We start from the raw sequence: 13,178 nt of genomic DNA, 5'->3' as shown, positions 1-13,178 counted from the left end.
AATATTTAGTTGTCCATAATCAGGGAATTGATGGTGGTGCCATCCAGAAGGTTTACATTTACTGCTATTGCTTTACATTGTGCTGCAGATTGTCATTGATTTCCAGATAGATCACATTGCCTGATCCATTACATAGTATGTATCTGTAGTTAGTAAAGTAACGGATTTGCAGTTAGGAAACAATGCAAAAGGGACACAGAAGACCCAGTATGAATTAAAGTGTGTGTGTGTGTGTGTGTGTGTGTGTGTGTGTGTGTGTGTGTGTGTGTGTGTGTGAGAGAGAGAGAGAGAGAGAGAGAGAGAGAGAGAGGGAGATTGAACTTCTTTGGAAGTCCTTTGAAAATTCAGAATATTGTTCTTTTCCTGGGGCTCCAGTGGTTGATCAGAGAATGTTGGAACAGTTGTGTTTTTTCTACGTATTTCTTCAGTTTTTCTATGCCTGAAGCCAGCAAGTTAAAAAGTAAAATCTTCAGTGACCCAGCAGTTTCAGTATCACTCAGGCAAAGGTGTATGTGTGTTTAATAATGGCAGTATATTTTCTAAGGTTGGTACACTGTTGATGACTAAACTTGGCTCTATTAGGGTTAGAATAAAATGGGTTTGTACTTTGTATACATTTGGATAATGATTGTTTCCTTCACTTTCCAGGCTTTCACATGACAAGTAACATAAGGACTGTATAATTGGAGTTGGTTCTAAGTGCTGTTGAATCTTATTGTAAAGTGGGTTAAAGAGGGAGCAAAAAAGCGTTTTATGGACCCATTGTAAGAGATCTATCTCCTTATGACTACTGTCTGTAATATCCCTTATATGTTTAGAGCAGATTTTAACTTAGGATGTCTATATCAGTCCATAAAGTGGGAATACTGTTTTTAGAGGTTAATTACAATTGAGTGATAAAATCAAAACTGCACAGCTAGCTATTATTACCTGTTCCTTTATCTCCACCAAACTAATCCAGTTTGGAATGATGACTGGAGCTTGGCTGGTCCTCTAAACCTGTTAGTCTGCAAATAAAGAAATGAGGTTTCATTCCAGGTGCCCAAGCTAAAGTTCCTGCAGCCCTAACTATTCTTGCCACATGTGCTGATTTTCATTAATAATGTTATAAAAGCAATGATAGATGGAGCTAGAAATTTAAATGACTACTGTAGTGGAAAATAATGGTATTTCAGTTCCATAAGGATCTATATAAGGTATGAATTGTCACTGAACTTCCCAAAGGGAAAATTTTTTTTTGACCAACAGCCCACTGTAATAACTAATACTTTTCCTACTGAATTCATAAATTAGATTTAGGATGCTTCAATGTGTAATCTGAATTTTAGAAACTGACAGATGGGGCAGGAGTGTATGACAAAAGTTGGTCTAAGGGTTTTATGCTTGTTTCAAAAGGTCTTCCCCAGTAAACTAAGCAAAATGCCATTTGCAGAAGAGTTCCAAAAACTTCAGTGACTTGTAAGAAATAAAATGCATGCAATGCCAGGAAACATACAGTTTTAGTAGAGGCTTATGTTAAGATGTCTTTTGAACTACATGTTAGAATTGATGTATTAGTGTACAAGGAATATGTAAGGAACAACCATAAGTTCTAAAGATCAACACATGGGAATTTAAAGGGGCAGAAACATAATTAGTAAGTTGAATTTACTTGAACAAAATGGATTTGCCCTTTCCCTTTTTAAAACTAGAATTATAAAACATTTGCCACCTCATTTGACATTTGATATTTACACGAGTATCAATTTTTATAACTGTCTCTGAATTCCCCCCAAAATTTGACTTTTAGAAACCTCTTAACATTGATAGAAACAGTTTGAAGTAACTTCCTCTACTGAAACAAATTTATTTTTTGGGGGGGGGGTTAAATATATGCTGGTAAAATTACAGATTTTTAAAATAACCACGTTTCTCCAACAATTTAACTAAAATGAAATCCAAATACAAAGGGATATTAAACCAAGGTGACTGATTCTTCTTGATATAGCATGCTTTAAAATATCAACTGTCTTGTACATGCCGATAGGAACTTACTTTTTAGCCTGGCATGATATATTTACAATAATAGATACAAGTGGCTTGAGATGCTTTAATTACTGAAATTACTATTTAAACAGCAGTGAACCCTTAGCATCTTGAAGTTACTGTAGGTGCTTTTCACATAGTATTTATAGCTAATTCTGTGCTTACTGAAAGTAAGTTGATGAATATTCACACAAATTATACAATAGGAATCTTTTGTGTAGGATTTTATTTTGGTCAAATATATGCTGTTTTAAACATGGAGGCAATTTTTACACGTACATTTACTTTTTTCCCCAAGGTAAAATGCTGTGGATGTAAGGATATCTGATTTACTAAAAATGGAAGCCAGGATTGTTTTCAGATAATGCAAATTTCCTTTATTTCCTCAGGTTTACTTGAAGAGAATATAGGAGCTAAGAGGTCACAACTTAAGTTTCTCTACAAGTTTGCTAAATATGAAACAGGGTACTGAGATACTCAGTTCTTTTAAAAGATCATTAAGCTAGCTTTAAATTTCAAATGAATTCCTTAAATGTTTTAAGCTTATTAAAAACGACTCCTTTTTGACCCTTGTGAAATTACGAACAATACTGCCTTGCCCCTTTTTGGTTTTTTAAGTCCTGGGAATCTGCCGAAGACTTCGAATCGGTTTGCTGTCTTTTGAGTCTTTCTAAAAAAANAGACATTTAAGAAAAACTTACAGGGAAGGGAATGAATGACCAAGACAAAAGAACTGACCTGAAAGAACAGAGAGAAGCTAGGGTACAGAAGATGAAAAGAACCACATCTAGTGAGTACAGGTTTTTCTGAAATTTTAAGGCATGAATGATAAAATCCTGAAGATACTAGATTTCTTTTTTGTCTGTATTATAGTGCAGTCTCTCCAGGGATCTGGAGGGCAGTGATTTTGTACCTAATATTCCGTATCAAGCTCAACTATCAGTTCAGTTCTTTTTGAAGCAGTTGTCTCCACTTTAGGTAACATGGAATCTCAGATGTTATTTAATGTTGAAGTTTCAAAAATATATTTAAGGTTATATAGGTAACAAAAGGGGAATTGAGAAGAAAGGAGGCTAGAAGGGGTGGGTTGGGTGGTGATATGAATTCTCTTTAGATGGTAGCTAATGATATCCCATAATGACAGTATATACCCTAAGGTTTTAACTATCAGAATAAGTAAATTGCCATGGGCGCCTAGGGGAGGGATTGCTTTTTATTTTTTTAACTCTTCTGTTATATTTTTAACCTTGTACATGAATAACTTGAGAAAATTTCACTAATACATAGTTTACTAAGGAGTAATAGATACTACTCTCCAGCAAGTGGAGTCATCAGGAAGGAAGCAGCGTGTCAGACATTTACTGCAGAGGATGATTAGGTTTTAGAAGAATACCTAACAAGTACAGTGTGGGGTCATACCATACAGATAAATGGGCAGGAAACAAATTTTTCATCACTTGAGGGCCACTATATTAAAATGAGGNTAGCTAATTCTGTGCTTACTGAAAGTAAGTTGATGAATATTCACACAAATTATACAATAGGAATCTTTTGTGTAGGATTTTATTTTGGTCAAATATATGCTGTTTTAAACATGGAGGCAATTTTTACACGTACATTTACTTTTTTCCCCAAGGTAAAATGCTGTGGATGTAAGGATATCTGATTTACTAAAAATGGAAGCCAGGATTGTTTTCAGATAATGCAAATTTCCTTTATTTCCTCAGGTTTACTTGAAGAGAATATAGGAGCTAAGAGGTCACAACTTAAGTTTCTCTACAAGTTTGCTAAATATGAAACAGGGTACTGAGATACTCAGTTCTTTTAAAAGATCATTAAGCTAGCTTTAAATTTCAAATGAATTCCTTAAATGTTTTAAGCTTATTAAAAACGACTCCTTTTTGACCCTTGTGAAATTACGAACAATACTGCCTTGCCCCTTTTTGGTTTTTTAAGTCCTGGGAATCTGCCGAAGACTTCGAATCGGTTTGCTGTCTTTTGAGTCTTTCTAAAAAAATGATTGCCTGAAATTAGAGGATTATTTAAAACTAGCAATTGCGGAATGGAAAGTTGTTTTCTTCTCTGTTAAAGGATCAACTTGGAATAATACAAATGTATTCGCTACCTCGCATTCTTTAAATAATGTTATCGATCTTAAACTAGTCTTTACAAATTTTTAACACTCCCCGTGGAAATGTATTAATTTATGGTTAATGCTTTAAAAAACGAGTATTTAATGCACCATAAAATCTTCAAAAGTTGTTATAAAGAAGAGTGAAAGAACAACTAGTATTTAAACGAGACTTTTTTTACATTTTCTCTCTTAAATTTAGCTTAGTGTATAATTTGGCTAAAGAAAAACAATCGTAGAAATACTGCCCGGTTCGTCGCGTTTAAAACATTAAACAAATGCTGGAGTAGACAGGGTTTTGTTTTGTTTTGTTTTAAAGCATGTTGTGGGTATACGGTATACTTATTTTTTGTCAAACTGAATTATGCATTTGTGCTGTGCCTTCTTTCTGCCGTGTTCTGCTCTTGATCATTTAAGATTTTCCTTTGGACTTCGCGCGATTAGATTCGCGGGTTACGGGTTCTGGGTGGGTAGACCATTGTGCTCTCGCACGCAGAGAAGTCAAGCTGGCCGCTAGTGGGCGCTGTGGGTCCGTGGAAGCCGTCGACGTGGTGGCGCTTGTCCAAGTAGTTCTTGGGGTAGGCACTTTACCGAGAACTCAAGTGAAGAATTCCTGCCACCTCTCCGTTTGGGCGCTGTTTGTTACCGTCACCCCTAAATTCCTGATCACCTTGGGAAGGCGTGTGTCCGAAGGCTAATTAAGGAGAAGGTCCCATGGCACGCGCGGCTGTGCCAGCGACACTTGCAAGGAAAGGTGCTGCCTTCGTGGGAAGCGAGGCGCAGAGGATGCGAGGCCCTGACGTCCGCGCCCCAACGTCGGCTGCCCCGCCGACGCCTCGTACCGGGATTCATTGTGCATCACCCGGCCCGGTTGACTTAGGTCGGGCCCCTGCTGACGTTTGGTACCGAAATCAGATCTGAAACGTATCACTGAGAGGTTTGGTGGGGGCAGCGAAGGGATGCGCGTGCGGGGTGTGAGCCAAACCATGAAGACGGGACACTTCATTTAAAGAAGGAAGACCCACGGAGAAACGCACTGCCTTCGACTCCACAGGGAAAGTTTCGCCCTCGATGTTGTCCCTCTGTTGAAGTTAGGACACTTGCTGGGCAGTGAAGTCGCGCGCTAGACGCGGGGACAGCTGGCACCGTGCTGTCCCTGCTGCCCACTCGGTCTTCCCTATCAGCGTCCCCGCCCCGCCGCTCGGGGGCTGCAAGGCGCACACGCAGGCCCCTCAGCTTCGCAGACTTCCCCTACGTCCGCTCGCGCCGCCGCCCGGAGCCGGGGGCGGGGCTCACCTGTCAGCCGGGGCACCGCCTCGCGGCGCCCAATGTCGGACGGGGGCGGATGACAGATGGGAAGAATGTCCAACCAGCAAGAGGCTGCTGCGGAGCGGACCAATGGGCTGCGCTGTGTGGGGCGGGGCCCCGCGTTTATAGTGCTCTGACAGCGCGCTGGTCGCGCTGACTCTCCTCGGCAGGGGCAGCGGCGCCGGCGGGATCGAGGAGCTGCGCGCTGAGCGGGTCCCGGCGCCCTCCCCGCACACAAAGGCTCGCGCGCGTCCGGCGCCCGCGGCTGGGACCTATCCCCTTCTGCCTGCTCCGCAGGCTAGGAACCTCCAGGACTGAGGAGGCTCCCGCGCGCCTAGAGACACCCCTCGCCCCTCAGCCCTCCGGGACATGGAACCGCGCCGACGCGGCAGTCGCGCGCTCGGGCCGCTGCCCGCCCCCCTGGATCTATAGTGCGAGGTGGCCCCGCTCGGAACGCAGCGCTTGCCGCCCGCGTCTAGTCGTTTCTCCGCCTTTGTGTCCCAGCCGCGCGCCCTCCCTGCCGCCCCGCGCCCGGCACCCTGGAGCCGCACGGGAGCCGGCGGTTCGAACTGGGTCCGGCGCGGCGCCCCGGAGCCCCGAGCCCGCCGCGCCGCCGCGCCCCGCGTGTGCGGTCCCGCCTCTCGCCCTGAGGGCCCTGAGGGGAGCGCCCCCGGCCTCGGCGACCGCTGGAGCTGCTCGGCGCGCCCCAGAGCTGCCTGCGGCTTCCCTCTTTTCTGCCCGGAGAATTGTGGCTACCGACCCGCGCCCGGTCCCTCCGTCGCCCGGAGTGCGCGGAGCTGAGAGTGCCGTGGCCATGGCTGCGAGGAGGGACTCCGTGTGGAAGTACTGCTGGGGAGTTTTGATGGTTTTATGCAGAACTGCGATGTCCAGATCGATAGTTTTAGAGCCCATCTATTGGAATTCCTCGAACTCCAAGTAAGTGGCATCCGCGATCCCCCTCGCCACTTCAGGGTCTGCCGCGCCTCGCGGTCCCTGCGGGAGGAAGGGTCGGACCGCGGAGCCTCACCCTATTTCTGGAACCTCGGTCCTCCTCTCCTCCCCCGCAGTTCCCGGTCCCCCATCCCCGCCACATTTCACTTGGTGGAGTCTCCTCGCCCGGCTTTCCAGCTGGAGCGCCAGCCCTTAGGAGAGTCCTCCCCGCCTTCCTTCCCCCATGAGCTCCCCGGCGCTAAAAAAAAAAAATACTCTGGCGGCCCTGGTGCCACATCCGCAAAGGTGTCGGATGGCGATACCTGACCCACACTTCTTTTCGAGGACAGAAGACGTCCACAAACAGGGCTGGCCGGCGCGCAGGGGCTGGCGGGCCCCAGAGAGAGGCGGGGATGCTGCGCCCAGGAGGAGCGCCGGAGCTCAGTCCGGGCCCCGCGGAAGGGCGGGGGCGGCGGGCCCGGGGCATTGGGGCGCACCCCGGAGAAGGGAGCCCGTAGTCTCTGAGCCTCCGGTAGCGTCCCGGAGCCCGCGCGCCGCCTGCCCGAGGGTGCGCGGGGAGCTCGCCAGCTCAGCGGGAGAACTCCGGGTACGGGCCATCTCCTCCCCAACCGGGAGACGGGCCTTACTTAGAATTCTCCCGGAGAGCCCTTGCACGTCGGCCTCTCCCTTCGTTTCTAAACCGGTGGCCCCGAACTCTGTGCGATCCCGATAACTGACTTGATTTTAAGGACGCTTTCTGCAAAAGCTTACGGCCCTGCCCAGGCGACTCAGTTGAAACCTTTGCGCCTGGGGACCCTGGGCAGGAATAGGATCCTTAGATCCCATTTGCTTTTATCAAACAGTGCAGCCGGGAGAAAGCCCGGCCTTGTGGAGATTAACTTCCAGCGTGAGCTACCAGGGTACATTTAGAATTTAGAAAAGGCAGTCCATCCCTAAATAACTCCTGCTTAGTCGTCTGTGCACTCAGTATTGCATATTACCTCATTCTAGGGATGGATTTTGAATCACAGCCAAAAGTCTTTTACAGAATTATGGAATTTTAGCCTTGGGAAACTTGGGCAAAGTATGGAGACTGGCTGATTCCTGGAGTAAGCGTTGAGATCAGAAGCAAAATCAATGGCCTAATTGATGTTGAGCAAGTTGGCCATGAATATAGGAGTAAAGAGGTGAGAGATTGATTTAGAAATCACATCTTAATTAAAGAATTATATCCACTCCTTTTAAAGTGAGTAATTTCAGATTCACCAACATCCTAACCAAGAATTCCCTATTACATGGCAAGAAACGTGATAGCTGTAAATCGGATCAAACAGAAATTCATGCATGATGCTACTAGATGGCACTTCACAACACAGTTCATATTTAAAAGTTACTTAATGCGGCCTCCTTCCATGTAGTCTGATCTTGTATGGACATCCTTTTTTTTTTTTTTAATTCCTCTTCCTTAATGGAAGACATTGTAATTGCTGAGAAAGTAGTGGCAGTGACATCTTTACACCGATACCGAATCGCGAGGCACCAGGCGGTGCCAGAAAGCGCGGGGTTCGGACCTGCTCGCAGCCGCGGGTGTCCGAGTGAGGCGGGCGGGGAGCCGGGGCTAGGGGAGCCGGGATGAGGCCGGCCAGTGCTCGCTTTGTGCCTACAGAGGTCACTCTTCCATGCGCAATGCTCGCGGCGCCAGCTCTCACTTCTTCCCCCAGGCTGCCAGCTCTGTTCCGCATCGCACTTTCACTGTCGGACTGTCTTTGGAGGATGATTTTTTTTCCTCATCAGGATTTAATATTTATATTTAAATCTAGTTCAAAGAAATTCCCATTAACCCCTTCAGCGTTTAGCTCTGTATATGTATATTTGCTTTTTTAACTACTAGTTTTTGTGTATCCGGGAGGAGCATTAGAAATACCTACTTGGAAAAAAAGGTAGAGCAATAATTCTTTCAACCTAAGGTTTAGACATTAGCATTTTCTATTCTTAACGTGTGTGTGTGGTGGTAGGTGTGTGTGTGGGGGGGGTGGAGGGTGGGGGTGACTGATACTTACTCACCGTCCTGATGATTAGGATTAGTCTGTTTTTCCGAGCTGTGGCCACAGACTTAGAGACCTGCTGGAGGCCTGCGTTTTGAAGAAAGCTGCCTCCTGTACTGCTGATGTTGCTGCTGGCAGGATTCTTTCGGTTCTCAAGAGTAGAATCTCTTTAATAGTTCTCATGGTAATGGCTTGCCTGGAGGACTGGATATTTGTCCCTGGAAAAAGTCCACTTAACAAAGTATGTAGCTGAATGCTAGCTTGTGATCAGAAAGATTTTTTCCCCGAGGAAGGAATAAAAACCCCACATGCCAAGGGGTCGCTTTATTTGGGGAAGTTGCATATTTATTTCCAGGGAAAAGTTTGTCAGTCAATGTGATATGGCAGGAAGGCAATCAAATGCATTGAAGTTTCCCATCAGTTCATATGAACTGGGGAACATTTCATTTGTAATGAAGCAGCCATCAGTAATTAGATTTGTTTCATTCGGGGGTCAGCTTTTTTAGCAGGTGGTGGACATAGGGAGCATGCAGCAGCTGTTTGGATACAGGGTCCAGAAAATCCTTTGTAAAGTCACTGTCTCCCTAACTACTTTAATCACGTTGTCTGCTGCTCCCATCCTTGAGGTGTACGCAGTAATCGATAGAAGTTATACTGAAACGTTAGCCCTGTTAGCTTATTCACATTGCATCCATAGGCTCTGGTAGATTCGGGTCAATTGTAGCCATTTAGGTTGTTTAAGCAATTTTTTTTTTAAACCTCTGGAGAGAATAGCAAAGCCTGGCTTTCATTTCTAATTAACATTTCAGTAGAAAAATTTTTTCCAAGCATGATGTTTTTGCCAAAATAAAATAGTTGGCTCTTTTTTTAAAATACGGATTTCACTTTAGCGTGAGCAAGTTTATATTTGTATGGTATTCTAGAATGAATTGCATAGACTTTGTTGAATATTTCGGTCAAGCATTAATTTCTTATGCCTAGGGGTGCTATTCCCTATGTGCCACATACTAGTTGGTTAACAAAGCATTTTGCTTTTCTCATGTCATTTTTTCCCTACATAATACTGAATTCCTGATATTGATTGACTTGATACAAAAGAATGGCTGGATAATATCCAGATAACCTATAACTCATGGGCTCCAGCACAGTTAGACTCTGAATAAATACGGACCTGTCAGAGATTGATAAAATAAACTACAATGGGATAGTGCTGTTTAAACAGTCCATTCAATACAATATATAAGCCAGCCTGCCTTTCATTGTGTCTGAAATTCTTATTTTTGTAGGTAAACAAATGCACATTCACCAGTGATTGAATAGCCCCTTGAACTATGCTCCACAGTTTGCGTTTGGGTTAATCTTGTCGGTTTTAATATAGAGAGGAAAAAAAAGCACAAAGCACCAGGGGTGGAATTGTTAGTGCTTTCACATCCACATTCCTCACATTTTGTCAGGATGATAAACTGTAGGTAATGGACTGTCGTTGTTCCACAGGACAACTGAGCCAGAGAGAGCACAAAGACGAGCTAAAGCGGTATCTCACAGCAGCCTTCTTTCAGACAAGAGGAGAATTTATTTGGGAATCGTGTGTCAAGGGACTGCACTTTTTAACCTCAGCAATTACAGCTTCAAGCCTCAGAAATGGGAGCTGGAGGTTAAGATGATTTGTTAAGCACTTGGTTCTAAATCTTTCACAAAGCATAGCTGTTGACACTTGCCCAACCGATGCAAAGAAATGCAAATGACTTCAACATTCCTAAATGTTTCTGACTCCTAAGCTAAAGTATGAGGACAGGTGAATTAGCTGTCATCCTCAGATCAGCTAAAAAAAAAAAAAAAAGCCCTTCAGATTAGAATGGTTTTTCCATTTGGAGTCAACTGAAGAATAATGGGTATATTTTGATTAATTATCATACAACCTCTTATCTGTAAATTTGCTGAGATAAATCCTTCCTTGGTGGATTATCAGCACGATAATTACTGTCAGACAGACACTGCAATTGGACCAACTCAATCTTTGCTACCTTGCCCTCCACTGAAATGCTTCAGGTAGCTCCCAGGAGTTTGAGTATGACATCTACCTTAGAGCAATGTTTCCCGGTGCATTCTCCTAATAGGAAACGATTTGAGATCCCAGGAAGATTGCACTGATGCGTCATAGAAATGGGAGTGACAGAGGAAGGGAAATATAGGCTGTAGACCCTCATCAAGAAAAAAAATTATAAAGAAGGATATTTCTTTAACATTTTATTAAAACTTTATTCTTAAATTCTTCCATTGCAAGTGATACAAAAAGAAGCACTCTTCTAAGAAAAATAATGATTAAAATGGTACCCCTGTCTGCCTAATCTCTGCCTTCATTTGCTGCTGACATAAAGAGCCTGTTTTTCAGGTCACTTATCATACATCTACATAGATTTGCTTATGAGCTCACCCTTTGTGTAGAGGAGTAGAGCCTTAAATAGGAGTGTTCAACTGTTTAAAATATTTTGATTAAAATATGCAGAGCCCATAGAACTATAAGCTTCTAGTTAGGAATGAGCTCTTTCAGGGAAGAGTTCCTCCCCACCACCACCAGCACCTCTTTTAGGGGAGGAATTAGAATGGGGCTGGGAGAGGAATATAAGAAAAGCAAAGAAGGAAGGATAGCGAATGGGACAGTGTTCCGAACAGCTTGGAAAAACTCCTGTGGCTTCATTGTCTCTCTAAAGCCAAAGAATACAAAGACATAAGCAATTCAGCCCTTCTCCCATGATGGAAAATGTAAACCGTTGACATGGTTCCCCTGTTTAACTTGTTTAATTCTCATTTTAAATTCAGCACTATACTAGCCGTGTGAACTCTGAAGATTTCTTTAGTAATCCATTTTGTAGTTCCGAATCAAAAACAAAGTGAAAGGGTCTGACACAATTTGCTTTTATTTTTAGGCAAATCAACCCTGGTCATAGTTAATAAGGGGATTACAACCCAGACTAGGTCTTTACAGATGTAATGTAAATCAAGGGCAGAGTATAAAGAAACTGATCCCTTTTGATTGAAGCTTGGTAAAAAGGCATAGAGAAACTAGCAGCAGTAATCTGATTGTATGGCAATAAAACCACCATTTTCTGTCTTTCAGATAAAAATAATGTGGTAAATCCATGCAGTTCATAAGATGTAAAGGCAGATAAAGGGTGAAGCCATGGCAACATATAGATTAGCTTGATGTTGGAAATGACACGTCTCTGAAAAGGGTGTAGAAACGGAGGCCCTTGCTCCAGGCTGTTGGCTATTATGTGAGAACCACACAGACTTGGAAACTCGGATTAGAAAGTATGAAAGCCCTACTTGTGGCCTGGGATGGTTGAAGGAGGAAAGAAAAGCTGCTCAGTTCTTGCTCATTGGTGGCGGATAATATGGCAAAGGTAGATTTCATTGACTGCCTTTTTTAGAGATTGAGATTGGGTCTGATTAAAACTTCAGACCACTGCAGTTGTTAAGGCCTGCAAGATTTTCCTTTTTAACTCCTGGCCTAACCGCGGCAGCCACTCTGTAGGATTAACTGCACTTGGCGGTCCCTGCCTTAATCTATTTGAGCTTCAGGCAGGGACATGCTGGGAAGGAACAGAGACGAGAGGGAATAGGTAGGGCTGGAGTTATCTGAAAAGAAAGCAGAGACCTTTTGATTTCAGCCGTCTTTCAGACCCCGACCATCTCACACACAGGAGGAGAAGAAATGGTAAACATTATGTATTGTCCCTCTCACTTAGCCAGAGAGCTCTTCTCAGAGAGTTTTGTCATTCCCACCCTGGAAAAAAAATATAAAATAAAAAGGGGGAATTTAGTTTTCATTCTAATCAGTGGTAATCCAATATGCCCAAACCAATGGACTCTATCTAGATGATATTTTGCTCATAAACCTGAGTCTTAACCTTTGAGTCGAATGGGATAGGCACACCATGAAAGGATTATAAAAGTGCTTCCTAGCTTTAAAGTTAAAAACAGCAACAACAAAATCATCATGCTGTTGAATCTTATTGCCTCCTGTACTGAACAACCTTGTAAATAAGCTGTACTTTTGTTTTTGCCTTCCACACTTTTCCACTTTAGCCATTAAACAAAATAAGCCATTGAAGCCGTGATTGGGTTACATGCAGAGTGGCATCTGCAATTGGGTCAAGCTAGAAAGAAAATATTTGCTTTTTTTGCCTCCTATTTGGTGTTTAAGAAAAGTTTCAGCGTTTCTTTAGGACAGTCTGCACTTGTTAAGACATTGACAACACTGAAAGCTACAAACACCCAAGTGTCTTACTTGGTGGAGTGGCTGGCTCAAGGGAATTCAGCACTGTTTTCATACTAACAGCAACACGAGGCCTTTTTAGACTAACATTCTGTGTCTGAAGATCGTCAATCCTAAATGTTCGATTTCAGACCCATTTCATTGATTTTATTCCTAATACTCAATACAGCTGACTGGAACATCTGTTTGGGGGCTGTAGATATATTTCATTTGTTGCCTGTTTTTCTGGGCATTATTATGTAGCTTTTATAGATTAAAAACATTTTTTTTAATTATAGCAGATAGACTTGCCATATCCAGTGCCTGTTACTTTACCTTCTTTTCTGACTTAATTCAGGAACCTATATCAAAAGATCCATTGCACTTGTCTAGATTCATCAAAGAAAAGGGACACCCCATAATTTACAAGCTAGTCACATTCAAGCACCTTGCATTCTACATTTGACAATGATTGCTAATG

General features: G+C 43.4%; 1 protein-coding gene across 1 annotated transcript in view; it reads left to right on the top strand.

Moving 5' to 3' along the window:
* The first annotated feature begins 5,621 nt into the window (after positions 1-5,621).
* EFNB2 (ephrin B2) overlaps positions 5,622-13,178 on the top strand; it is a 44,845-nt gene continuing 37,288 nt past the window's right edge. The window contains exon 1 of the mRNA XM_019663728.1: positions 5,622-6,400. Within this exon, the coding sequence (XP_019519273.1) occupies positions 6,279-6,400 (122 nt within the window). The 5' untranslated portion in view covers positions 5,622-6,278. The remainder of the gene's footprint in view (positions 6,401-13,178) is intronic.

The sequence above is a fragment of the Hipposideros armiger genome, unplaced genomic scaffold (assembly GCF_001890085.2).
Source record: "Hipposideros armiger isolate ML-2016 unplaced genomic scaffold, ASM189008v1 scaffold_401, whole genome shotgun sequence".
NCBI classification, from domain to species: Eukaryota; Metazoa; Chordata; class Mammalia; order Chiroptera; family Hipposideridae; genus Hipposideros; species Hipposideros armiger.
Note: the sequence above shows the minus strand (reverse complement) of the source record. Positions and strands in the feature narration are given on the sequence as shown.